The sequence below is a fragment of the Elephas maximus genome, chromosome 1 (genome assembly GCF_024166365.1).
Source record: "Elephas maximus indicus isolate mEleMax1 chromosome 1, mEleMax1 primary haplotype, whole genome shotgun sequence".
Lineage (NCBI taxonomy): Eukaryota > Metazoa > Chordata > Mammalia > Proboscidea > Elephantidae > Elephas > Elephas maximus.
In genome coordinates this window covers 27,391,338-27,418,878 of record NC_064819.1, presented here as the reverse complement: position 1 = coordinate 27,418,878, position 27,541 = coordinate 27,391,338, and the positions used below count along the sequence as shown (strand labels likewise).

Here is a 27,541-nt window from a genome sequence, read left to right as displayed (position 1 = left end):
AGCCTCAGCTGACACAGGGATGGCGAAAGACCGGGCAGTGTTTCCTTCTGTTGTGCATTCTTCCTGTTGCAATAGTCCTTACAACAATAATTGCAGAAGGATGAGGTCCAAAGAGCCCTCTCTGTGAGCTCTTCCCATTGGGTTAATTGCTGAGAGAACCTTACCAAAAAGCCAGTTGCCATGGAATCGATCATAACTCATGGTGACCCTATGTGTGTCAGAATAGAACTGTGCTCCATAGGGTTTTCAATGGCTGTGATCTTTCAGAAGTGGATTGCAAGGCATTTCTTCTGAGGGGCCTCTGGGTAGACTCCAGCTTCCAACCTTTCTGTTAGCAGCTGAGTGCATTAACCATTTACACTACCCAGGGACCCCCAAGGGAACCATCCACCCACCCACGCAAATCTTGACTCAAACACAAGACCTCTGGAAGAAGCCAACTTGACTTTTCAATATTTTATTCTTGTATTTGTACAGCTATATTTTACAACGCAGTAATGCAGTTTAGACGCAGCCAAACCCTGTCTCCGGAGTAGTTATAACACAAGCATGACGAAGGATGTGATGAGACAAACGTTCCCAAAGAGAGCTTAGTCAGTGACAACTTCAAGTTCCTGTGTCTGCCCACACTTCAAAAAGGGATGGCGTGCGTTCATCCATCATCGAAAACTTCCATGAAAAAAGGCACCATGAGGACACGTTGTACAGGTATATACAAACTGAAAACTAGAACAAAATTACACATTTTTTTTCCTTCTGGAGCTTTTTTTTTTGTTGTTCTTTTTCTTTTTCATACACACTTTGTAAATTGTAAACCTTCACTTGCAAAAAAATACAAATACACTGAGGCATTTTAGACAAAATATTTTCTTACTTATACAGATGCAATACTTAAAATATTCTCTTAAGTGCTCTTTCTCAATAAAGATTCTCAGATCCGTGTCTGCCTGCAGATACAAAATCGAGCCTTTAACGCAACTTTATATTTTTAATATATCTTTTTTTTAGGTTTATATATATTTATTTTATATATATATATATATTTATATATTTACAACTCTGCCATATATTCCTTCACCTTTGGTTAAAAAAATTAAAGCCCTCTCTTTGATAACATACTGAAGTCTCGTCTTTTAAAAGAATGCACATTTACATACAAAAAAAAAAAAATCTGTTCCCACAAACATATACATTCCTCATTTTGCAGACTAGGTCAAGTCAGAACTCTTGCATACTCCCCCACTTTGATAGAGAAAATCAGTTTGCTTTTTGCTGACATGGTTTGCCTTACACATAGGAGAAGAAGCAATATTATTTTCTTAATGTTTTACGGCAATGGGGGAAGGGGAGCTATCTTTGCTCCCAGCCCCTCCTGCCCCTACCCCGGCCCTCCCCCTCCCCCCAGCTATGATTTGCACTAGTGGATGAAAGAGGCACTACGTCATGGGATGAACATTGTAAAGTGTTACAGTATCCTTTGGGTAGATTCTGAGAAGGGGCTCAAGAGGAAAGCATCAACACTCCATGCTTCAGCAGGCTTTGGGGAGCTCCGGAGGCAGGTCAGTGGCGGACACGCGGTACTGCACCTTGGTGTTGGTGATGGCGCCATGCTTCTGACGCAAGTGAAGACGCAGCTGGCTTTTATGACGGAAATGCAGGTTACACTTCTCACACTGGGGGAAAACCAAAGGCAAATGGTTAGCTGTCATCAACCTAAGAAGCTTGGCATTGCTCAAAGACTCAGAGAAGGCGATTCTCCCTAGGAGGGACTGGGGCAGCCCTTCCCTCTCAAAGGCCAAGAACCCAGATGAACCCTGGCTTCTGCTAAGGGACAGGTAAATAAAACCAGTTGCCACTGAGTTGCCTCTTGACTCATGGCGACCCCATGTGTGCCAGAGTTCAGCAGTGCTCCACAGGGTTTTATTTTTTTTAACCTTTTTTTTTTTAATTGTACTTTAGATGAAGGTTTACAGAACAAACTACCTCCTCATTAAACAGTTAGTACACACATTGTTTCATGACACTGGTTAACAACCCCATGACATGTCAGCACTCTCCCTTCTCAACCTTGGGTTCCCTATGACCAGCTCTCCTGTCCCCTCCTGCCTTCTAGTCCTTGCCCCCTGGCTGGTGCACCCCTCTAGTCTCGTTGTGTTTTATGGGCCTGTCCAATCTTTGGCTGAAGGGCAAACTCCCCAAAGGGTTTTCAACGGCTGATTTTTTGCAAGTAGATCACCAGGTCTTTCTTCCGAGGCACCTCTGGGTGGACTGGAACATCCATGTTATACAAATGTCCCTTCCCTGATTTCTAAAATGTTGCTCAATGCTTTTCCCCTTCTTGATATGCCTTCCCCTGCCTAAATTTCACAAACCCAAATCTTGTCCAAAAATGCAGCTCAGGTATAAAAACCAAACCCAGTGCCGTCGAGTCAATTCCGACTCATAGAGACCCTATATAAAAAAAAAAAAAAAAATTTTTTTTTAATTTTTAGTTCCCTTAATTAATAAGGTTTTTCCTGAAACTTTCCAGGATGAAAATAACGCACCGTTCCTTTGAGCCTCCTGCCACATAGCCATTCTTGTGCTTTAGCGCCCTCGTCAAGTAGGGAACTCTTGGAGGGCAATGACTACTTCCTACTCAACTTTACAATCCTCCTAGTGCCTAGCAGAATATACCTTTTAGGCAATCATACAAGCATCTGGACACATCTGGACAAACAGACTAGATCAATGGAAATTCTCGATTCTGGGATACATTTTTTTTTTTTTAATGCAGTTATATTCTTTCTTGGAAACCCTGGTGGTATAGTAGTTAGAGCTACGGCTGCTAACCCAAAGGTCAGCAGTTCAAATCCACCAGGCACTCCTCAGAAACTCTATGGGGTAGTTCTACTTTGTCCTATAGAGTTGCTATGAGTCTTGCTCTGATTAATGAATGGATGCTAATAATTTTAGTGAAAAAAGTTACTTAAAAGTAAAATTGATAACTAAATGTAAGGTGGTAACCTGGATGAGATCCTGGGACAAACAAGGACATTAGGTTAAAAACTAAGGAAATCCAAATAAAGGATAGGCTTGAATTGATAATAATGTATCAGGATTGGTTCATAAGTTGTGGAAAATGTATCATACTAATGTAAGACATTAACAATATGGGAAACTAGGCAAGGTAGTATATAGGAACTTTCTGTATTATCTTTGCAACTTTTCTATAAATCTAAAACTATTTTAGAATAAAAAGTTTTTTTAAAAAATCCTTATAGACAGAATATGTTTTAACAGCAGAAATTGATTTATAAAAAATAAGTAAAGTGGGTAGGACAGTGGGTAGAAAGAGCCCTGGCTGGAAATGAGACACGGGGTCCACCATATCTAAGCTTCCTACTGCTGTGGGTCCTCAGCAAGTCATTTCTCTCTCTGTGCCTTGGCTCCCCCTTCTGTCAGGGGCTGAGTCAATGTATTTTGACAGTCGCTTTCAATTCTGATATCCTATGCATCTAAAATTCTAGCAAATAATAATAACATCGAGTAATTTATTGTGCGCTTACCATGTCCCAATTACTCTTCTGGACACTGTAATGAATTACTTGACGTACTATCAAGCTTATTTTGCAGATAAGGAAATTAAGGTGCTGAGAAGATAACTAATCTGCCCAAGAAGAAACTACAAGTAAGAAGATATTCACTCAAGGCTTGATAAATGAGTGAATGAAAACCACCACATTTTGCGGGTTAATACTTGTGATATGGGTTAACTGTTCACTGACAGTTTCCAGCTCTTGTGCCCATCACCACCTGGATGCATTAAAGTCAAACCAGAGGCCAGGGCATCACCTTTAACAGTGATTCACACTTGCAGGCCACACGACTCAGATGAAAACTCGTGTGGAAATCTGAAAGGTAAAAGAGGCTCTAGTCCCAGTCCAGAACGGTCCTACAGGGTTGCAGAACCTCTATGATTGAAAGAGTTTGAAAACTGCTCATCCAGAGCAACCCCGTCATTTTAGAACAAAAGAGATGGGCCACGGGGGCAGGAGGCTTAGGGCCCGTACAGGAAAGGGCTTGTCCAAGGATCCAAAAAGGGTTGTTGTCAGAGTCAGAATATAGACTCAAAAATCTCAGCTGCCCGGCCAATATCTTTCCCCTCTAAAGCAGAGGTTGGCAAGCTTTTTCTGTGAAGGACTAGACAGTAAATAATAGGCTTTGTGAACCATACGTTATTGATCACAACTACTCAACTTCGCCCTTGCAGCGTGAATGCAGCCAGAGACATAAACAAATGAGTGTGGCTGTAGTCTAATAAAAATTTTATTTATGGACTCAGAAATCTGGTTTTCCTATAATCTGCACATGTCACAAAATATTATTCTTCTTTTGAGTTTTTCAACCATTTAAAAATAAAAGTTTTTAGCTCACAGACCGTATAAAAATTGGTCTCTAGGCCATAGTTCACCAAGCCCTGCTCTAAAAAAAAACCAAACCCACTGCCATTGAGTCAATTCCAACTCATAGCGAGCCTACATATGACAGACTAGAACTGCCCTATAGAGTTTCCAAGGAGTGGCTGGTAGATTCGAACTACCGACCTTTTGGTTAGCAGACGAGCTCTTAATCATTGCACCACCAGGCCCTGCTCTAGAACAATACAACTGCAGTGGCCTATTCATGGCAATGGAGCCCTGGTGGTGCAGTGGTTAGGAGCTACAGCTGCTAACCAAAAGGTCGGCAGTTCGAATCCACCAGCCACTCCTTGGAAACCCTATGGGGCAAATCTACTCTGTCATATCGGGTGGCCAGGAGTTGGAATTGACTCAATGGCATACACAACAACAACATTCTTGGCAATGTGCTACACAGCTGGCCACCTCCTCCACCTTGAAATATCTTTTTCTCATAATACTACATTCTAGTTCTCTTCCTACTTCTTTAACGGCTCCTTCTCAAACACCTTAGCCCTTTTTAAATATACATCTAGGCCAGTAGGGGCATGTTGTAGGTTTGCAATAAGTATCTGTGGAATAAATGAATGACTCTAGAATCTATGTATCCATTGTCCAGACCTTTCTTCCTAAGGCTCAGATCACGTAGCCCAATACCTCCTTTTTAAAGATGTGCAAATAGGCCCAGGCCAAGTTCAAGCAGGGTGTCTTTGACAGTCAGGCCTAGATCCACGTCTTCCAACTGTTAGTTCAGTGGTCATCCCACTATGTGCTTGAGGCTGGAGCAAACACTTCTGCCATCCCACCATTCATCTCCCCACCCCTCCCAGGCCAGCCAGTGCCCCAAGGGGCTCACGTACATGGTAAGGTTTCTCCCCCGTGTGAATTCGCAGGTGGCTCTTCAGAGTCTGGAGGTGCCGGAAACGAGTGCCACAGATTTCACAGGGATAGGGCTTCTCGCCAGTGTGGATGAGCACATGGGCACGGAGATGGGCCACCTGGATGCAGAAGCAAAGTGTGAGAGGCTCTGTTGGGCTGGGCTGCAGAGCTTCCTGGTACCCCCTCCCCCCTCCCGCCACATCAGGACACACAGGCTGAGGGCATTTGTTACGCCATGCCAACCCTGCTCACCTGTACAAATCTGGCTCCACAGGTTTCGCATTTGTAGGGCTTCTCTCCAGAGTGAATTCGAGTATGGGTTTTCAGGTTGGCTGGCCGGTTGAACTGGGCCCCACAGATGTTGCAACGATAGGGCTTCTCACCTATTGCCAAGAGAAACAGAAAAAGGAGAGAAAAGCCATATTCAATGGGAAGGTTTCCACAGTCGCTGGCCCCTGGATTTCAAAGCTCCTCCATGGGGCTGCTTCCACCTTCCTTGCCCTTAGATGATGTCAGAGAATCCAGACCTGCCACCTGGTCCACTGTCCCTTTCACACACACACACACACACACACACACGCACGCACGTCTTGCAGGAGACCAGGGTCAAGAAGCAAGCAGTGGCACGTGACACGGGTAACAATGCCGGGATTGGGACAGGAAGGAAGAGGGGTTCCAGGAAGCCTGGAGTTGGAACCAGCTTTGTCATTACGATGATCTGGTTGGGGGATTTGGACAAGTCACTCTCCTCCTCTGGGCCTCAGTTTCCCCTCTCTGGAACTTGAGGAGCTAATGTTGATGGTCTAGGAAGGCTGTTCTAGCTGTTCTCTTGGATAAGACTGATTCAATAATCAACCCACACACCAGGGAGATACAATCAGTCTGCTCCAGTTTCTTTCTTTTAGAACAAACACACTTTTCCTGCTTGTGGCAACTACAGCTGGATTCTATTTGCAAGAGGGGTGGGGCCTGACTTTGAGGAGATTCTCAGCTGGAAGAAACCAATAGAAGGACTGAAAGCCTTCCCTCATGGAAAGTTTTTGGGATAAAAGAGTATTTAAAGTACTGAGAGAGAGTAAACTTTGGAGAACAATCAGGTTATGAGAAACTGCCCGATAAACGAATGTGAGTTGACAAGAGCAAGTCCTTAGGGGAAATCAAGAGGCCTTTAATTTTTTCTGAAGCTATGAAAACCTAAACCACTTTGCCTTTATCAGCCTCAGTTTCCTCACCTGTACAATGGGAAATGTACTTCTGACCCAAGCAAAGGCAGAGAAGCAGGACAGATATCTCAGAGAAAAGACAAAGGATACAGGAGGAGAACCAGTCACTAAGCAAGGACAAGACGGGATGATACCCCTCACTCAGGCCAGGACAAGGACCAAGAACCCACACAGCTGTCTCCAGGATCCTCTCCCTGTCCCACCCCAATAATCCTGGAGAGCGTAGGTGGGGTAGGGCAGGGCCATACCCGTATGGACGGTCTTGTGGCTGGCAAGGTTGCCCTTGTAGCGGAAGGAGGCCTGGCAGCGGTCACACTTGTAGGGTTTGTCACTGTGGGTCTGCAGGGTGTGCCTCTTGAGCGAGGCCTCCTCAGAGAAGCGGCAGTCACACTCATTGCAGAAGAAGGCCCCATTCTCTGTCAGGGACAGGAGAGGGACACCGAAGTCAGCATACGGGGGGAAGGAGGAGGGCACCAAGGCCAAACTGAAGGGCTCCAAGCCCCCTGCCCACCCAACATGTGGGGGCCCAGAGCAAAGGACCTGGGGGATTTTACTTTTCTTAGCATTTAGAGTCTCAGCCATGGAAGAGAAAGAAGACAGGCACAGAAGGGAAGCTCAAACCAACAGTACCCGTACTGCTGCACCGGCATGAGGAAGGCTCAGCAGAGCTTTTCCGTCCTCGCTCAAGAGCTCTGAGGGCTGACTTTTCTAATTGGTTGATAGTTTTATTGACATTCACACACAGAAGCCCTCAGGCAAGACTCTTCATCTCTCTCTGACCCTCCCTTTGTGTCTCTATCTATCTCCAAAATCACAGTAATAAGCCCCAACCTCACAAGGGCATATGGATAACACACAATGAAACACAAAGCATTACAGGAATGTGAGGCATAAATCAAGTTCAATTATACTTGGAGGTCAATGAGGGAAGAATTATTGACAATGGGGGTAGTCTGTGGTTGTCTCTGCGCCTCTCTGGATGTCATGTCTCCCAAGTGCTTCTGTCAGCTTAGGGGGGAAGGGGGGCAAAGACAACGGCGAAAGTGGAAACAGAGGCTCAGGGAGAAGGAACTTGGAGCGCAGAGCAAAGGTGAATGGCCAGGGGGACAGGAGGGGACAGTCCCAGCTCTCTCAACTATATAGGTCCAAGGCCTGTGCCAAGCCTCACAATGTAAGCAACTAATTTTTTTTTTCCTTCTGTTATAACCATCTGAAAAGGCCATGCTGTTGTAGTTTAACCCTGATTAGGGATCACTGGGCTATAGTTTCACAGCCAAAGCTGAGTGTACAGTTCCACTTTATTATCTGGTAAAATCACAGACTCCCAGAGACTTCAAATTTAATGATCCCGCTCAGCTAATTTAATTCAGCCGGCATCTACTGAATGCCAACTCCATGATAGGTACTTGCTAGGACCCGTAGGGGATGCAGTATGGATAAGGTCAGAGGCTTCTCCCTAGAACATCTACCACAGCCCAACACGGGGGAAATAATGCACACAGATCAGCTCCAGTAGTTCTGGAGCGCAGGGAGCCAGAAAGCTCGGGGAGCCATAGTCAGCTCTGCAAACCACCTCTGCTGGAATGGAGCTGAAAGGCTGTTTGCTCAGTCCTGATGATTCCAGACTAACCCCAACACCCCATCCCTTGCTTTGGTAGACCCTGCTCCCTAAAAAGTCAAGAACAGAGTGACTGGCTGTGATTATAAGTGCCCATGGGCAGACTTCCAGTGGGGGGCTTCTCCCAACCAGAGACAACAGCATCAATAAAATGGCAACTCCAAGCCTGTAGACCAGAGGCAGGAAGCTTCCTTCTTCCTGGCAACTGAAGGACAGCCAAAGGACTCACCACAGCTGGAATCCGAGTACTCAGACTGGGTCTCCCCCAGCTCCTCTGGGAATGTGGGGCCGGCGGTGTGGAGGCACATCTCCGCATGCTGCGGGGACTGAGAGCCGCAGGAGGTACACTTGGGCGGGTGCGTGTACAGCGGTGAGTGGCTATCGCTGCTGCTTCGGGGGGAGCCGGTCAGGGACCTGTGGGTAGAGGTAACAAGAACCTTAGCACCTGGACCAGGGTGACCCACATCCTCACTCAATCCAAGGGAAGTATGAGGATCCTCCACCACACTAAGACAAGAGTTGCCTTTGGGATTCACGGAAGGCTGTCCTACCACAAAGGGGAATCACCTCTCTTGTTAAAAAATACACTCAAGCGTCGACTTCCTGACTTAAGCTAATCCAATCACCAAGCACTGATTCCACACCTCTCCTATGCTCAGATGGAAACCCTGGTGGCATAGTCGTTAACAGCTACGGGTGCTAACCAAAAGGTCAGCAGTTGGAATCCACCAGGCGCTCCTTGGAAACCTAATTCGGCAGTTCTACTCTTTTCTATAGGGTCGCTATGAGTCAGAATTGACTTGATGGCCATGGGTTTTGCTCCTATGCTCGGCATTTCAAGCAGGGGAAGAACACGGCCCCTGCACCTGAAGGGGTAGGAAGGAGAAATGACCCCAGAGTCCTACCCAGGTGACTCTGAACCTGGGACTAGGATGCCTCTGAAATTACCTGTTGACAATGTTATTGAGCCGGCTGGCCTGTGGGATGGTGGAGTCCTCCCCGCCAATGCTGAGCTTGGTGGGAGACTGGAGGTCAAGGCTGTCGGGCTCCATGGGTGGCTGGCAAGCAGGGGGTGCAGTGTAGGCTCGAGGGGAAAGGCGGCCCAGCTCCCCCTGCTCAGGGCCCTCGGGTTTGGCATTCTGGTTCAGGCTGTTGAGCACAATGAACTTGTATTTCTTCCAGTTGCAGGCTTTGGGGTCGGTAGGGCTCTTGGCTGGAGGGGAGCCAGAGGTCTGAAGGATGCAGGCATTCTTGCTGCTGCAGGACTCTGTGGGCGAGTTGGGCTGGCAGTCGGACTTCTGTGGGCTCTGCGGACTCACCAGACCCTTCCGGTTCAGGGGCGCATTGGGGGGCTCGAAATGCAGGGCAATCTCGTCCTCTGAGGAGGGCCTCTCTTCCTCCTTGCTGGCCTTGTCACACGGGAAGTACGGGGGGTTCCGGGCCGAGGGGGCAGCAGGCTTGGGGCCCTCAGCCACACTGTAGTGCATGTCACTCCGTGTGTCCTCAGGAACTGCCTCCTTGGGCGAGTAGATGTTGCTATGGCACACATTGAGGGACATCTCCATGGCCGGCCGGCTGTACTCGCTGGGAACTGGCCTGGCACTGTCACAGGGCAGGGCCCGCTCCTTAGGGAAGGGGTTGGCCATGGGCATGCGGGCATCTCGCAGCTCCTCGTCGGAGAAGAGGAAGCTGCTGACCGGGAGGTGGCTGTACATGGGATAGGAGGCTGGTGGGGTGGACAGGCCACTGTACAGACTGGGGGCAAAGGCTCTGCTCTCACACCCAGGGGCATTCCTCAGTGGCAAATTGTTGTCCACCACCTCACGACCTCGATAGGCCATGATATCTTGGGGCATCAGCATCCGGCTGCTAAGGAAGTCCTCACGGGGAGGCTTAATGGCAGGAACCATCTCTGCTTCACTGTGGGAGCAAGAGGAGAAGATGATGACCCCAAATTAGTGCTGTTAAACAGATGATACTGTCATATGTCATCTGTGCTGGGTCAGCTAGACAAAGGGGATGTGGCTCTGGAGTGGGGAAATGTTTACAGTTACCAGGCATTCATGGTAAAGTTTAGCAACCTAACTCACAGATGGGAAACTGAGACCCAGAGAAGCAAAGTGAGTTATCCACACAATCTGTGCCTGGTTAGACACAATCTTGCCTTTTTAAGACATATATATATTCTTATGCCTGACCCGACCCATGGTGTTTTCAATTGCCTCATATGCATATGAAAGCTGGACAATGAATAAGAAAGATGGAAGAAGAATCGCAGTCTTTGAATTGTGGTGTTGGTGAAGAATACTGAACACACTATGGACTGCCAGAAGAATGAACAAATCTGTCTTGGAAGAAGTACAGCCAGAATGCTCCTGAGAAGCGAAGATGGCAAGGCTTTGTCTCACGTACTTTGGACATGTTATCAGGAGGGACCATTCCCTGGAGAAGGTCCTCATGCTTGGTAAAGTAGAGGGTCAGCGAAAAACAGGAAGACCCTCAACGAGATGGATTGACAGTGCTACAACAATGGGCTCAAACACAGCAACAATTGTGAGGATGGCGCAGGACTGGGCATTGCTTCGTTCTGTTGTACACAGGGTCACTACGAGTCGGAATCGGCTCGATGGCACCTAACAGCAACATATATTCTTATGATGTTATAGTTCACATAAAGCTTTCAGAGCCCTTATCTCATGGTGCCCATGCATAATCCTACAAGGAAGAGAAAGGCGGGCATTTATGTTTCCATTTTACAGAAGTAGAAACGCAGGCTCTGGAAGATAAGAATGTATATAGTACCAGCACCACACTTTCAGATGGTCATAAGACAAACTGGTGCTCTATCAAAGAGCAATGAGGATGGGGTGAGGACTTGCTCCGTATGCTGACTGGAGTTGCTGGGAATCTCACTTCAGAGAACAGGCAGCTTAGGGCAGTGTGAGAAGCCGGGGCCCGGAGCAGCCAGACCTGCTTGCCAAGCCCAGCTGTGCCACTCAGCAGCTGTGACCCAAAGCAAGTTATTTAGCTGCTCCGAGCACAAGGCCTGAACCACAGAAGGCATTCTTAAATGAAAGCAGTGATGATCTTGCCACCATTATCACCCACAGGAGACAAAGAGCTCTGGATGCATACACTTGAAGGAACATTATGTGGGCGAAAAAATAGGCCAGCTCCACAGGAGCCCAGTTAACAGAGCCAGAATCAATGAGTGAAAGTTAAAGAAGGCAGATTTCAATTCACCATAAAGGCGAGCTTTCTGACTGTACAAGGTAGATGGGGTGACTCTGGGAACAGTGAGTTCTTGGCCCCTGGAGATGTTCAAACAGATACTGGAAACTCCTTCTGTTTGAGAAGGGAATCCAGCCCCCTGGAGCAGTTGAATTAAAGAGTCCTAGAGAGGTGATTAGAGAGGTGAAGCCCTTCTTCTCCTACTTAGGCAAAACTCTTCCCTTCTCTGGAGCTCAGGTTCCTCACTTTTAAGTGATGGTCATGTCTCACAGCCCTCAGGCAGGGAGTTAGACCCAATGAACACAATTCAACAAACAACCTCTCCAGTAGGAGCCATGTAATATATGATGGGTAAGGCAGCCCCGATAACCCTGAGCAGCCCACAGTCTGGTAACGGAACTAAGGCCCATATGTAAATGGTTACAATAGAAGTCTAAAGGAGAACTAAAACATATATGCAAATAGTTAAAATAGAAGGAAGGTCTGAAAAAAAAAAAGGGCAAAAAGCTTTGGGACACAGAGGAAAGCTGAGGGAGGAAGAGTGGTAATCAAAAATGCTTCCTGAAAGAGCTGGGCTATGCAGAAGAGTGAGAAGAAAGGGCATATCACGTGAGTGGGAGAAAGGAAGAGGAGCACCTGGGTGGCAGTGTGGAGTCAAGTCTGGCTGCAGTGAAAGCAAGAGGGGGAGAAGCATGAACAACGGTGGAAAAGTGGGTTGGGCAGATCATGGAGAACTATGTTTTCTGTACCCACGGCAGATATCAATGGTTTCTGCAGAGACCACCCCTTCTGGCTCCAAGGCTTCCAAGCTCACCTGGCCTTGATAAACTTTCGGCAAGTGTCCACCACATGTTCCATCTGCAGGTACATGGCCGTGGCCATCACAGCCATGATGTTGCCCTCCCGTAGATTAAGCCGAGATGTGTACATGAAGTCCAAGAGGATGCAGAACCCCTCAGGGTTGATCTCAGGATCCAGGTTGATCACACTAAGGTTGCATTTCAACTGGTCTGTGAAGATGCTGTAGAAGAGGCCACTGTAAAACAAACGAATGCCTCGCCTGAGCAGACATCAAAAATCTGTGGGCCGTTATATTCAACATCAACGACCTGCCCCTCTTCCCTGGGCCTAGCTCCAGAATTTCCATGGCAATTAACAATAAACCCAAAACCAAACCCAGTGCCGTCGAGTCGGTTCCGACTCATAGCGACCCTATAGAACAGAGTAGAACTGCCCCATAGAGTTTCCAAGGAGTGCCTGGTGGATTCGAACTTCCAACCCCTTGGCTAGCAGCTGTAGCACTTAACCACTACGCCACCAGGGTTTCCTCCGCAATTAACAATAGCTGCCATTTATAGAGAGCTTACTAAATGCCAGAAAGTCATTAAGCACTTTGTATTTATTATCATGTGTTCTTCATAACCTTGCAAGGTAGTCCTATTATTTGCCCCCTTTTACAAACGGGACAACTAAGACCAGAAAGGTTAAGTGATTTTTCTCAAAATTGCTGTTTTCCTGTTAGTCTTAACTGCATGCATTGTCGTTGTTGTTGGGTGCCATCGAGTGATTTCAACTCATAGTGTCCCCACGTGACAGAGCAGAACTGCTCCATAGGGTTTTCTTGGCTATAATCTTTACGGAAGCAGACTGCCAGGTCTTTCTCCCATAGAGCCACTGGGTGGGTTCAAACTGCCAACCTTTTGGTTACCAGCTGAATGCTTAACAGTTGCACCACCAGGGCTCCACCCGCATATATTACCAGAGTTAAATTTAGCACTCATTTGCAGTAACTCTTCTTAGTCTGTATCTTCAGGATAAGCATTTCCCCTCTTGTTCCATCACCTTATCCTTAAAAAAAAAATTCTATTGTATTTTTTTAAAGTCAGTCTGGGTATGGATGATAAATAAATAAAAATATGCCTACATCTATAATCTGCTGTTTCTCTAAAAGTCCACAGACTATTAGAAGGTCAATTACTCTTAGAAGACCCAAGTCAAACCTCAAGCCATGCCTCCAGGTACCATCTTGTCTGGTGGTGAAAAGAATATTCAAGTGGAGGCCAGAATTCTGGGCTGTTGTCTTGACGCTACTTTGAGTGAGTCGCCAGAAGTGAGCCAGAATTCCTGGGTTTGAATCCTAGCTCCACCACTCACTTGCTATATAACCTTGGGTAAGATACTTCTCTGTGCCTTGGTTTCTTCATCTGTAAAGTAGGGGGGTGGTGGGGGGACAATAGTACCTACCTCACAGAGTTGGTATAAGAATGAAAATGGAAAGGGTATAGAATGATGCCTGGCATACAGTAAGCACTCAATAAGCATTATCTATTATTTTTATATCTATAGGTATCTATAGGAAACTCTGTTCTCTCCACTAAAAAAAAAAAAAAGTGCTTGTAGTAGATGTTAAATCAGGCTTGCACTAGCAACAGAGATCCCTGATTCTACATCATCTCACCTATCTATGATTCTACATCATCTCACCTATCTATGTCTTCCTTTTGCATCTACAAAATGGAAGTAAAAGCATCATCCATATAACCCAGAATGCTATTATGACAATTAAGAGAGATGATATAATGTAAAATTATCGTGAAAACTTGACACACTTGACAAATATGAAGAATTAGCTGGCTTACTCTCATGAACACTTACATATACCCTGAAACACCCATGGAAGTACAGTTACAAGTAAACAATAAATACAGTTACAGGATAATAGAGCCAAAAGATTTCAAACTAATTTGCTTAAAACAAAGACTCCCTCACTCTTCCTCGTTTCATGGGTTAACTGAAATTATTTTCCGCATTTGCTCCAAACACATCCTTTCCCGGAGCAGTCAGTGATTTCTTCCCCCATAATGCCCACAAAGCAGAAACTTTTTCTTTTCTAAAAGTGCATTTATTTATTCACTTCCTGGAAACCTACACCGTCAGGCCATGTGCCGGAGACCTGGGGACAAATGAGAGATGATCCCAAACACAGCAAGAGACCCTCATGTTCCACCTTGCTGGCTGCACCGACCCCGTTTTATTCATCCACTCTTCCCTTCCAGACCCCTCACCTGCAGGCCATCAGGACTGTCTTATGGGCTCTGAACTGCTCACGGCTCACCACAATGACAACATCAGTCAAGATGTCACGGCTCCGGAGGCGGTTAAGGTTGAGAAGAACATCACTGGCATGGCGGGTGAACTGGATACAACTGTCCGCCGGCGAGGCCATTTTGTCTTCACCTGAAAAAAAAAGGGAGAGGGCAAAATTCCATTAGTTCTCCAGAATCTGTTTCCTGCTTGCCAGCTACACCAGACAGGTGGCTCAGCCTGCTGAGGCATGAGATGCAAACTCAGGTCTCTATGTTTGGTTTCTGAATAATTCGTGACCCATCTCTGGGTCTTGCTCTTTACATCCGTAAAACGGGGAGAACAATCTTTACCCAAGTTGGGATAGAAAGCCCTTTAGGGGGAAAAGAAACAGGATAAATGTTTTTTGGGTATTTTTACCAAATACCAAATACTGTGTCAAGTGCTAAGGTGCAGTGTGTTGCAAGGGAGAGAAGCCATGCTTTGAAGGTTAAACAGGCTAGCTTTGCCATTTGCCAAGTGTGTGACTTGGAACAGGTTGTTTCCTGTTTCTAGGCCTTGGTTTCCCATCTGTAAAATGGGAGTAGTAATACTTACATGGCTGCAAAAATTAGAGATATGTGCGTGTCATGGTTGATGTTATGTGACAACTGGCTAAGCCATGATTCTCAGTATTACTTAATTATCCTCCATTTCATGATCCGATGTAAATATCCTCCACTTTGTGATCTGATATGTTTATCCTCCATTTTGTGATCTCCATAAGTAATAAGTTTATAAGTAATATAATGTAATCATATCCACAGTGTGATCTGATGTGATCAGTCAATCAGTTGTGAGGGGAGTTTCCTTGGGGGTATGGCCTACACTCAATAAATACATATATATATATATATATACACACACACACATGGACATTCTGGCAAAGCTCGATTGCTTGCTCTGGATCTTGTTTCTGGTTCGTTATCATCTGACCTCCGGTCCTTGGGAGCTGAACCAGCAGCTTATTGTCTGATCTGCCAACTCTGGGATTTGCCAGCTTCCGAAGCCCTGTGGACCAGCGACCTGCCATCTGGCCTGTAGCCACGTGAGTCAGGAGAAGCCTCCACCACACACCTGACCCACGGACTTTGGGACTTTTCAGCCTCCACAACCACATGAGCCATTTCTTTGAGATAAACCTACGTCACCAGTTTTGTTCTCTAGAGAACCCAACCCATGCCAGTGCCTGACCCAAAATAGGTTCTTAAAAGCAGGAGCTATTGTCATCAGCATCTCATCTCATTATCACAGCCACCACATGACCTCTTTCCTCTATTGGGCCTCACAGTTGTTTCCCTTTGTATTTCAAGCACTTTCAAGCCCATTACTGGTGCTTAGTAGGCAGCTAAACTAGTTTTGAGCCAATAAATGAGTAGCGGCATGAATGACTATCCAACAGATAGTCTGGTGGAGGTATACAAGACGGGGTTATCCTCTGTCTCACCTAATGAATGGTGATGAGTTCACCAAAACCCACACACTGGCAAATTCGAAAGAAAGTTTGTCCACAAAAATTTTAAAACATATAATTCAATTTACTTACCCAGTACCTTGATTCACGGTCCAAAATTTTGCTTAAAACCTGCAGGGAAGAGAGGAGAGCAAACAGACATTGATTCAATGAATGTAAGATTGTCCACTATAGTCTTATTTTTAGGACACACATATTTAGTTCTGCTTTGATAGCTGCAGCCTGCCAGCTGGTGCGGTTTTACCACACGCGAGCAGACATTTTCCAGCTCTGCTCTTACGGAAACAACAGGCACCAGAAGTTATGCCATAATAGTTTGCCCCCTGAGTATTGGGTACACAACTGTATATGTTAATGTCACATACAGAAACACACGTATTTCCTTTCTCCCACTAAAAATATTACACAATCCAAAGGCCACTTGAGTTTATGGGAAAGAAAAAATAAGAAAAGTGGTTCTTTCGATATTAATGAGAATGACCCTGTGGTTCCTAAAAACACTGGACACTTTTTAAAACCTGCTAAAATATTATCTTTCAAGTTTTAGAATGATTCTGCAAGGCCAACAAGGTCAGTATTATGCCTGTTTCACCGGTGACGAAACTGAGACTCAGCAGTTCAAGTGGTTTGCTCAAAACAAAGTTAGACAGTATTTCCTGACTGTGTGAAATACTTAAGACTGAATATGGAATCTACAGAATACAACCTGGACAAACTGTCCTTGAGAAGTTTTGCCTTTTTCAAAGTTTCTTCTCCATTCCCTTCCGTTCGCCTCCTGAGTTTAAGACCAAAAATAAAATCCAAACCCATTGCCACGGAGTCAATTCCAACTCATAGTAACCCTACAGGGCAAAGTAGTGCTGTCCCATAGGGCTTTCAGGGAGTCGCTGGTGGATTCGAACTGCCGACCTTTTGTTGGCAGCCCTAGCTCTTAACCACTACACCACTAGGGTTCTGGGTTTAAGATGAACAAAAACAAACCTGTTGCCATCGAGTCGATTCTGACTCCAAGCAACCCTACAGGACAGAGTAGAACTGCCTCACAGTTTCCAAGGAGCGCCTAGTGGATTCGAATTGCTGACCTTTTAGTTAGCAGCCGTAGCTCTGAACTACTAAGCCACCAGGGTTTCCGAGGCATCTACAACGTCTGAGTTTGTGTCTCCCCCTGCTGGTGAAAGATTTAACTGCGTGGTTTAGCTGAAAACTGGCTAGAGAGCAGGCGACTTAGAAGAAGATTTAAAGAAATAGGTACCCTCCTCGAATTGATCTCTCTAAAGCAAAATAATTAAAAGCAACGGTGTAAGACTCTCATTTATGATGGTATGTGGGCTGCAAAGCAACACAGTATTTGAACTCCTTCTTCCCCTTCTTTAAACGCATAGCCCTTTAGAGCCACTTTTCTAGTAAAGGAACTGAAGCCAGTGAGGTCACGTTGGGCCACGTAGATGGTTGGCGGCCCAGCCCCAGGTCTTCTGGTTTAAATTCCTGCCCCCTCTCCAAATTAGCCTACGTGCTGAAGAACACGAAGGACTGCACCCTAATGTAGGTGAATCTCATTTTTAAGTTCCTTCTCCCACACAAACACTTTGCCCCATTCCAGGCAGCTGAGTCTTACCAAATGAGCACTCTAAAATGAGAGCTTTCCTCGAGTCTGTAACCAAACACTCTGACATTTCTCTGTGGTCTCAAGTGCCAGTCACCCAATCTCATCAGCTTCAAGGTTAGTGTATGCATGTGAGTGAAGGGGGGGTCAGGGCGAAGGAAACCAGGGAAAGGGAGAGGACATAAAAAGCTGAAAGGACCTATCTCCTCCTCTTCCAGGTCCTAACTCAAGATGGCTAAAGAGAGATAAGATGGACTATAACTGGTCCTATTCAAAATTTAACGATTGCCTCCTTCGAAAAAGAATGCTGAAGGCACGTGTGAGATCTATCCATAAATTGTCTCCTCTCCATCATGAAAGGGATTCCCAAACACTTCTAGAACACCTGGGCTGTCCTTTGATCAGCTCCAACCACCAGCTCACTTGTGGATTTCCAACCACAGGAAGCCCAGATTTGCCATTTCACATTGACAAGTGGCAGTGACTCACTCCAGATACAGATCGAAACAAACAAACAAAACAACGCCCCTGTGTCCACTATGGGCCAGGCCCTGGCCTGGGCACTTTTTACCTTAAGCCTCTGTCTGGCCTGGCCTGGCCTGGCCAGGCCAAAAACAATGCCATACACACTGATACCCAGGTCCTTATTCAGTCCACTCCCTTTTAATCTAACAGCCCTCACAAGTGGTGACGGGGTGGGTTAAGGTGGTTGAGGTAACCTTGCCATCCGTCTAGATACAGTACGGATGGAAGGAGCACCAGTATTTGTTTTAGTTTAGTTTTGTTTTTTTTTATGGGCCATACAGCCCTTTCTTCCCATCCATTATTGTATTTGATCCTCACAACCATTGGCTTTACCGGAGAGGACACTGAGGCTCCAGGAGATAAACCTTGCCCAAGATTGCAAAGCTACTCCCTTGCAAAGTCCTGGACAAACCCGGTCTTCTAGCTCTGGCCATACCACCAATGCCACATGCAAGATGCATTCCACACACAAAACACCACCAAGAGGGCAGGACCATCAACCAGAAACTAACAACTCAAGCCCAGACCTGGAGGGCCCTCTTCCTTCTTCTCCCTACCCTCCCCCCGCAGCAGTAACTACCAAAATTATATCCGTTGCTACCAAGCCAATTGTGACTCATAGCAATCCTATAAGCCAGAACAGAACGGCCCCATAGGGTTTACCAAGGAGCAGCTGCTGGATTCGAACTGCTGATCTGTTGGTTAACAGCCAAACTCTTAACCACTACGCCACCAAGGTTTCCAGTAACTACAAAGCAAGAGTTAAAGGTTATCGTCTCCACGCCCACACCCTTACTCTCCTTTGCCGCTTTCCCCGCGTATTTTAAAGTAGACACCTTGAGGAGAAGGCAAATCCTTTACAGGAGCTTCGCACTGGAGAAGAAAAAAGGGGGACTCAAAAACAACAGCAAGAGGGAGAGGGAGGAAGAGAAGACAGAAGAAGCGAGAGGGAAAGAGACAGGAGAGAAGAAGAAAGAGAGAGGCGAGGTTAAGAAAGAGCGAGCCAATACCAAAGACCCCATCCTTTTCCTCCTCCCTCTTTTCTACTCTGCTGGCACCAGGAAGCCCCGTTCTCTCGCTTATACATAAGAGCACAAACAGGAGCCCTGCGTTCCGGGACAAGGCCGGCGCACATTCGCCCACCCCCAGACCCAGTACCTGTCGGCCAGGGACAGCCCACACCCGGGCGTTCGGCGGGCACCGCTGCCCATCCACCTCCAAGCCCCCGCTGGCCCGGCGGAGGCCCGGGGGAACGACCGTAGTGGTAGCCCTTAATTTGCTTAGATTCAAATACTTTTCATGCACCTCAGTAGCTAACATTGTGTGTGTGCCTATTTTTTTTTTTTTTTTTTTTTTCCTGTTACGCCGTCAAGGCAGGGGGCAGCGAGGGGAATGGAACAGCCCTCTCATTCCCGGAACGCAGTCGATCTCGGCTCAGCGGATTTCACAGAACACTCCCTGCCTATCGCCGGCTCCAACCAGAAGTAACTTTCCAGGAAGCTGCCGGTCCCCGACGGCCGCCAGGATCGCTGCGTGCTCGGCGCGGGCCGACGGGGATTCACCGAGGGAGGGAGGTGCGGGGGAGGCACGCAGGGAATACTGCACCCTTTCCCCTAAATCCCTTGTCCGCGCCAGCTCCAGGCCTTGCAGAGTTCACCTAACCCAACCCCTGCGGCACCACAATTATGTAAATATGAAAGCCAGACAAGTTAATAGCAGAGCCGGGGGTAGAACCCAAGAGTCCGGGTCCAATCCGAGGCTCATTTCATGACTTTAAGTTGCCCAATTCCGACGTTTGTTTGCCTGGTGCGTCATTTTTTTTTTTTTTTCGTTTTGCTTGCTTTTTTTTTTTTTTTAAGGGGGGCTGGTTAGGAGAGGTGTGAAAATCAACACGATAAAGACCCTAGGTCAAGGGTCTCCATCCTACGCATCCCAGCCGACCTGGAGGGAAACTAAACCGAAAGCCCCTTCCGCCTACGTTGGCAAGAAGGCGAACCCAGCTCGGCTCGATTTCCGCCCAAGATCTTTAGAATAGGAGATGCCAGGCCGAACCTGGCCCGGTTTTGGGATTTCCGAATCCGATTTCTCCGAAACCGTAGAGACGTGGTTTGGAAGCTGCCGAAGCCGGGGCGCCCACCCCAGCGCGCACACTGGCGCGCTCCAAGGTTGCCCCGCCTCCCCATGGCCTTCCACCGAATTAAAACCACTGGGAGCCCTCCTCCTAATTAGTCTCAGGAGTGGGCTTTTGAAGGCGCTTTCGCGGGGTAGGGGACCGCGAAAGACCCAAACTGGAAGAGCGCACTCTGATCCTAAAACTGGCGGCTGGTGTCACACTGCGCCCCGCAGCCGTTTTGGGCCGGGTCGGGGTCTGCTCCGGAAGACTGGGCCTCTTTGGCCTTATTAAAATCCTACTTTGAGGCTTCCTCGCCGCCTTCGGCCAGTGTAATAAAGGTAGAGGCGCAGGCTGGAATTTAATACGGGACGGGGGTGAGAATCTGGAAAGCGAAGTTAAAATTAAGTAAATGCATTTATTGGAAATCTAGGAGTCAGTTGTTCCAGGAGCTCGAGCCTGGTCATGTTTTTACCGCTGGCTGACACTAGAGAGAGCCCTCCACCAAGGCTTGAAGCCGACACCACCACCCCCCCCCCCACCCCCCCGCCCGATTCTCCTCACCACTCCCCTCCTTCCCATTGACCTAGTTTGGACCTATTCTCCCGATTTGGAAAGCTCCTTCCTCCATCCACCCCCCGCCCGGTCCCAGCCGGCTGTAGGATTATTGGTAATCTAATAACTCCAATAACTCGCTGAAATATCCAAGGGAGAATTTGAAAGTGTAAAGCACTACTTAGGGGCCGGGAGGAGGAATTTTAATAAGGCTGGAGCTGCCGCAGTGAAACCCGCACAAGGCTCCTTCCAGAGCACTCTCGTGCTCCCGCGGCGTCTCAGCAAACGAGCCGCTCAGCTCTCGCCGCCCGGGTTCTAGAACTGGGGGGTGGGTGTGGGGGGTCAAACCGGCGGGTAGTTTTTGTTCTGGGGCGGCTGGGGGGGGGAGGGGGAGGAACACTGTTCGCGCTCTTGGCTGGGGGCCGGGAGGGTGGGGAGACGGCAGTAGATGAAAGCGAATTTGATAACGCGGTGGCCGCAGCAGCCGCTCTGGGTGACCGAGGTGTTTGGGGACATTATGTCCTGACTTTCGTTTCTATCACGTTTCCTGCCAACAGCGCTGTTGTAAGCCTGCAAGCTTCTAGGAAATGCAATAAAATAGAGGGATGTGTTTTATCATCAAGATCTGAAGAGGATCTGCAGAAGGGACGCTCCCCATGCGCCAGGCTCGCGACAGCCTTCCAGAAGGGCCGCAGACAATGCCAGCAAACCACGTCTGCAGGCCGAGATCTCTGGGTTAGCCTGGCTGGACTGGGCTCGGCCTTCACAAAAAGGCTGGCGGGGGAGGAGAGAGGCATGATCTCCCAAGCTAACAATGCCTTTAAAAATCCGATCTGGACAGAAGTTAGCCAAGGTCTTTATTCACGTTAATGAAGATGAAAGGCACTAACTGTCCTTGGAAAGCGATGAGTCAAACTTGACCGCGCTTCAAACACGTCCCCAGATTCGTTTCCAACCAGAACAGAGGCGCGTTTCTCCAACACGGCCCCCGATCGCTCCTGCAGTGGGACAGGCTGAACTCGATCTCCACGGACCTGGGTGGTGAAGACGGCTGCGTCGCCCGCGGTTGGAGCGCGCCAGCCGCCGCTAGGGGCCGCCAGCTCGCCAGACGCGCGTTTGCCATCTTATGTCACGCGCTCAGGGAAAGAAAACTTTGCTAAGAAGCTAGTGTGGCACAAACTCTGCAAGGATTACAATCTGCCTAGCCATACAGTACACACACACACGTGGTCTCTCGCCAGGCCTTTAGCCACTTCCAGTAGGCAGGCCGCTAAGCAAAGATGGAAGGAGGGGGAGAGTCATTTGGGGGTTCAACTGTGAGCCCAGGTTGCAAGGAAGCGAGCCGGTGCAGGTCTAGGGACTAGGCCTTAGCCACCTCCCAACGTAAACGCACACCCTTGAGCTCTGGGATGCTCCCCTCCCCCACCCCCTGCGCTACAGTAGCTTTTTAAAGTCCGTTACCAAAAGTCTTAGTCCATACTTATAAACAAATTCCTCCAAGACTGCTGGGAACCTTTCCAACGTGCGCTGGCAATCCAGCCCCTAGGGTGACCAAGGAGGTCAAAACATGGCTCTGTCTGCTTCACCTTTCTCTTAGATACTTCAAAGGAGCTGAGATAAACTCTCCTTTGACTTTAAATCGCTGACCTGGAATTCGGAAGCTTAAAATATGATCCGGTTGGTTACGCCGCTAACTCTCCATTGCAGGCCCCTTCGTCAGGCTTCTTTCCTCAACTGTAAAAGGTGTTGGAAGTCCTGGAGCCTCTGAACTCCTAGATGGCATCCTTCCACTAACGACTTCCCCCGTAGCAGGGCCACAGCGACAGGGAGATACAGTATTCAAAGCAGGTTGTATTACGGCTCTCTTAGTGGAGACAGATACACACCTCTAAGGAATCGCGGACTGAGCGAGCATCCGAGGCCTTTCTAATTTGCAGCTGTTTTGCAAAACTTCAGAGGTAGGATGGCATCCCTACTGGAGGGTGCCCTCCTTCTGCTAGTCCTAGCATCTAACTTATTGCTTCCTTAACGACCAGCCAGGATACTCTAGGACCCGAGGTTGGCCCACAGCCCAAAGCGAGGAACTGGGCCACAATCCACCGCTAGGTGGCGGACTCAGCCCTTCCAAGAATCACCGTGAGCGAGACTACAGCTATCCACCCGGCTCCCTCTTTTTTGTCTGGAGGCGGGGGGTGGGGGGAGGTTCCTCCGTAGTCAAAGCTGGAAAACTTTTAATTTAGTGGATGTGATTCCGTTCTTCCCGTTGCTCACGCCGCTAGCAATCACAGCGCGGTATCTGGAACTGCGTTCATACATTGATCTTTCCAGCCCAAAAGTCTGGAAGTATTGGGAAGGGAAAGAAAGGGTGCACTTGTCTTCAAAAAGCAGAAGAGCACTCGAAATATTAGCAGAGATTCCTGCCAACACTAGCCTGCCAGCAAATAGAGTCGGAAATAAACCCCTGATCCCCGCGCACTACGAAGAAAGCGGCCCTGGGGGCCAGGCACCACCCAGGTTCACTGTGCTCAGCAAAGCCGGGGGCTCGAGGCACAAGTGTGGGTTTTTTGGTGGGGCTACTGGTCTCGGTTCGGGAGGCGGGGAGAGTCGGGGGCAGCCGTTCCTGGCTTCCAGTGGCGCGAAGGGAAACCGCCAGCTCTGCCACCCCACTGCACCCTCGCTGGGTTCGCGGCGGCCCCACTTGTTGCGCAGTGCAGGAAACCAGCACGCGGCACACAACTTGGACTCCCAGAAGACACCAAAGCCAGCTACAAACCAGCCTAACACTAACCCACGCCATCTGCCAAACTCCCCCAGACCCTCTCCACCCCCCCCCACAAACACCACCACCACCGCTAAAACGAAGCTTTGCAGCCACTTTTTTTTTTTTTTTTTACACTAAAACATTCCTCCGATCTCAGCATCAGACAGGCAGAGGTATTCAGGTGCCCTGAGAAGTTAAGTCGAAGGGGAAGGAGGTCTACCTTCGCTTGGAGAAAGCGCCTGCTTAAAGGCAACCAGGCACCCCTTGCCTGCCCCCCCCCCCGTAAGATGACTCGAACCACGTAGCCTATGTATGACATACACCATCCTAGTTGGAAAGTAATTTCTTTCCTTCCCATTTGAGAGATCAGCTAGAAAATCCTTTCCTTAAAGCCCCTCCTCCCCAAAAAAATGTCTCCCCAAAAAATGTCTCATCAGGTCATCTCACAATATTTTTCAAATATTTGACTTTACCAGATAGAGTTTCGCCCACCGAGGGGTGGCGCTGCTTCTCTACCGCCTCTGACTCTCTTAAGTTTTTCACAACAAAGTTGATTGTGCGTGTGTCAGGGGACAGGGGGAAGGAAAGGTTTTGACATCTAGTCAAGACTACTCTTTACTCAATCAATAGCTGGAACTCTTCAAGGCTTCAGCAAACGACAGTCTAAGAGTTCAGAGTCCTATCCCAGTCCACCAAACCCAGGATAACCCGGAGAGTCTTTTCAAGAAATGATAGGGCAAAACCCCTCAAAACTGAGCAGGAGGGGAAATAGCCAATTGGAGAATTTCCATTTCTTCTGGCTGTCTCTGCTCCTTCAAACCACCCAGTCTTCACAAATAGCATCTGGCCTTATCACGACTATCAACAAAAAAATCTAAAAATCAGCCAAGGCTTGGACCTGCAGTATTGGAAAGTTTTCCAAATAGGATATTAGAAACTTCTATTTATAAACTGGGGGGGGGGGGGATATTTCCCATCTACAGGTTCCTATTTTGGCCTGAAGATTCAACTTCTGTCATTTTAGCAAGGGAATGCCCTGTGTTTCTCTCTCTCTCTCTCTCTCTCCCCTCCCCCCAAAACAAATACCTTTTCTTCTTAAAAAAAAAAAAAAAAAAACTTTTTTAAAGGCTAGAATGTGACTTCACCTTGCTCCTTTAAACTCATGTTTGCTACCTCCAGGAATAGCGTGTGGACTAGGGCCAGATGAACTTCAACTTGGGCTGCAGGTTTATGAGGTTTTGTTCCAGTGCCAAGGGCTCTTGGTAGTAAATAGTGAGCAAAATAGATACCTGTCTCCTGATAGATCTTGCCGGCCCCCCTCTTATTTTTTTAAGTTATTTATTAAAACCACACACACACCTTACAAAGAAAAAGGGAAACTGGCAATCTCCGTAGAGGAAGCCCGGGCATGGCTCAGAGCCACAAACTGTATTTCTACACAGCCCTTTCCCTGGTTCCCTCTCTCCTGCCCCACTTTTTTTTTTTTTTTTTTCCGGATAGTAGAAAATGCATCTACTGACACTTAAAAAAAAAAAAAAGAAAAGCGTTAAAAGATTTTTCTCTTGGAAACCATAAACTGATTTTTAAAAATCCGTAAAAAAAATTCAATCAGTTTCCTAGGGGGGGAATGATGGCCTTTCGGGGGCGGTCAGGGACCAAGCAACAGCTCTGGGCTTTCAGCACCGGGTTTGGGATCACCCCTCCCCGGCTCTGCCGTCAGGACTGTCCCCTACCCCACCCCCACCCTCACATCGCCACAACACACCATGTCCTAACCATTTCAGGAAGGGGCACAGTAGAGAGGGTCTTTTTTCTTTCTTATTATCGATTGGGCTCTGTTCTTATTTTCTACGGGGGAGCTTTAAAACTCATTACTGCAACACTAGTTCTATTTTTCGCCAGGGTTTCAATAACAAGGTATCATAAAAGCAACGCAATTCACAGTTCTCAAGACACTGGCCACGGTCACTCCATCCACTACATCCGGCAGCGGGTGGCCCCTCGCTCCCGCTGCCTTCGAGCGCAGCCGACTTCCGAGGCTCCAACTCCCTACCCACTCCCGCCCCGGGCTGCCGCCGCCGCTGCCTTCCCCATTCCTACTCCCTCGAGGAGAGCCACAGGTTGCAAATCCAACCAACCTCGCAATCCATTTTGCAAAATCACTCACAAAGATCTCCGGTTCGCGCCCGCGTCCCTTCCTCCCGCGCCCGATCCCCCAGTCTGGGCTCCACAGTGCCCTTCTCTGCTCCCCGGTCTTCCACGTAAGGAACCCGGGCTGGGGCTGTTTGTTTCACCGGTCGTCCAGTGTAAGGAGCTCGGGAATCTGAAGCCCAGCGTTGACTACCCTCAGGCCCGCAACTGCCTTTTTACAGACCTTGCACCAGGGGGAAAAAAATACAATAAAATTTAGGAAAAGGCAGAAAACAGCCATAGGGAGCCAACACCGAGTCACGAAGCGCCCAAAATACAAACACCGCAACCGCCAGAAATCCCGCCACCTTCCCGCTCGGCTGGGCTGTCCTGTCAAGGCTCTCTAAGTCCCCACAGGCTGATCGGCACCGCAGGTGCAAATGCGCACCCCTTTCCACAAGCCGCCCCCCCCCCAATATCCCAGTCCCGCCATCAGCCGTTCTCAGGATGGGGAGAGGGAGCACGCGGGGGTTCCCGACTCCCGCGACTGCAACCAAGAAAGAATAATTTTCTAAGTGTTCAACATCTCCGCCCCCATGCAAGCTAAAACCTCTCCAAAACACTGGGGACCGGGGCACCAAAACACTCGTCCCTCGTTAGGTAGAGCAGAGCTCTGAAAGCAAATAGTAGCCACGAGACTTTGTCTAGGTTCTTAACAACAACAACAAAAAAAAAACCCGAGGAGTTCGCTTGCATTTTTCCTCCCAAATCTCGGCTCAGAGGCAGAGATTCTAAAGGACTGAGGCTGGTGGAAGGGAGCCAGCGGGGCGAGCGAGCGGACAGCCTCCCTCCTCGCCTCCCGGAGTTACCAAGGACAGAAGAGGGAAGGAAGGAGCGGCGAGGGAAGGGAGGAGGGAGGGAGTGAAGGGAAGGAAGGAGCGAGGGAGCAGGAAAGGCAGTTTGCAAGCGAGAAAAGAGGGAAAGGAAAAAAAAAAAAAGACAGCCGCACGAATCCAGCGAGATCACAAGCCGTACGCAAGCAGCAGCAGAAAGAGCTAGAGCGCGAGCGCGCGTCCTCTCCGCCGTCTGGGGCTAGACAGCCCCCAGACTTTCCCGAATCACCCCCCAAACCCTGTCTCGTCCTCTCTCCTCCGGCCGTCCCCTAATTCCCCTCCTTCCTCTCCTCCACCTCCTTTTCAAAAACCAAAACAACACAAGGGAGGGTGGCAAAAGCCTCCCCAAACCGGCCGATTCACTCAAAGACAACAACAACCACCCCCCAAAATAATAAATATATAAAAATCTATATCCTAGAGTGGGAGAGACGTGGGACTAATCTTCGGCATTTATTTTAACACCTGACAGCTAGAATAAATAAATATATACATTTATATCAATAGATACACATAGGAAACTTGGAGCCAAAGCAATTGGCAAGAGCAGGAAAAAAAAAGAATTAAAAGGTAAAATAATGATCATGAGCAGCGGCGGCGGCAGCGGCACCAGCGGCAACAGCAGCGGCGGCGGCAGCAGCAGCAGCAGCAGCGGCGACAGCAACAGCAATAATCACCTGGTGTCCGGCCTTTCCTAGAAACTTCTTGCATCACCACTTCTAAGAACCCCAGTTCTAAGAATCAACAGAGCTCAATTCTCGGAATTTGAGCTGCGGACTTTACCACTGCTGAGTGGCAGGGGAGGACTCGGTGTCAGCTCGCCGGGATTTTTGCCGGCTCTGTCCCCTAAAACGGCCTCAAAGCCACAATGTTTTCCTATCCTTCAGTATATTTCGAGGTCCTCACAAGCTAGGTGTCTCAAATTTGGAGGTTTCTTTTCAAGGCTAGAGGGGCCAGAAACTGGCCCTCCCTCCCCG

General features: G+C 48.2%; 1 protein-coding gene across 9 annotated transcripts; it reads right to left on the bottom strand.

Annotated features, from left to right (window-relative positions):
- Window positions 1–427: 427 nt before the first annotated feature.
- On the bottom strand, window positions 428–27,292 carry BCL6 (BCL6 transcription repressor). Of its 9 annotated transcripts, XM_049895381.1 has the most exons (11): window positions 17,603–20,738; window positions 17,070–17,155; window positions 16,060–16,098; window positions 14,456–14,627; window positions 12,205–12,426; window positions 9,108–10,079; window positions 8,389–8,573; window positions 6,790–6,957; window positions 5,571–5,701; window positions 5,300–5,437; window positions 428–1,673 (listed from the first exon to the last, which is right to left on the bottom strand). In XM_049895381.1, exons 4-11 carry the CDS (start codon window positions 14,614–14,616, stop codon window positions 1,530–1,532), a joined length of 2,121 nt encoding a protein of 706 aa, XP_049751338.1. In that variant the 5' UTR covers window positions 14,617–14,627; window positions 16,060–16,098; window positions 17,070–17,155; window positions 17,603–20,738; the 3' UTR covers window positions 428–1,529. The 9 variants fall into 9 exon arrangements, with proteins under 9 accessions (XP_049751338.1, XP_049750586.1, XP_049752198.1 ...); XM_049894629.1 differs by lacking the exons at window positions 17,070–17,155; window positions 17,603–20,738 and adding an exon at window positions 27,242–27,292; XM_049896241.1 differs by lacking the exon at window positions 17,070–17,155.
- Window positions 27,293–27,541: the final 249 nt, after the last annotated feature.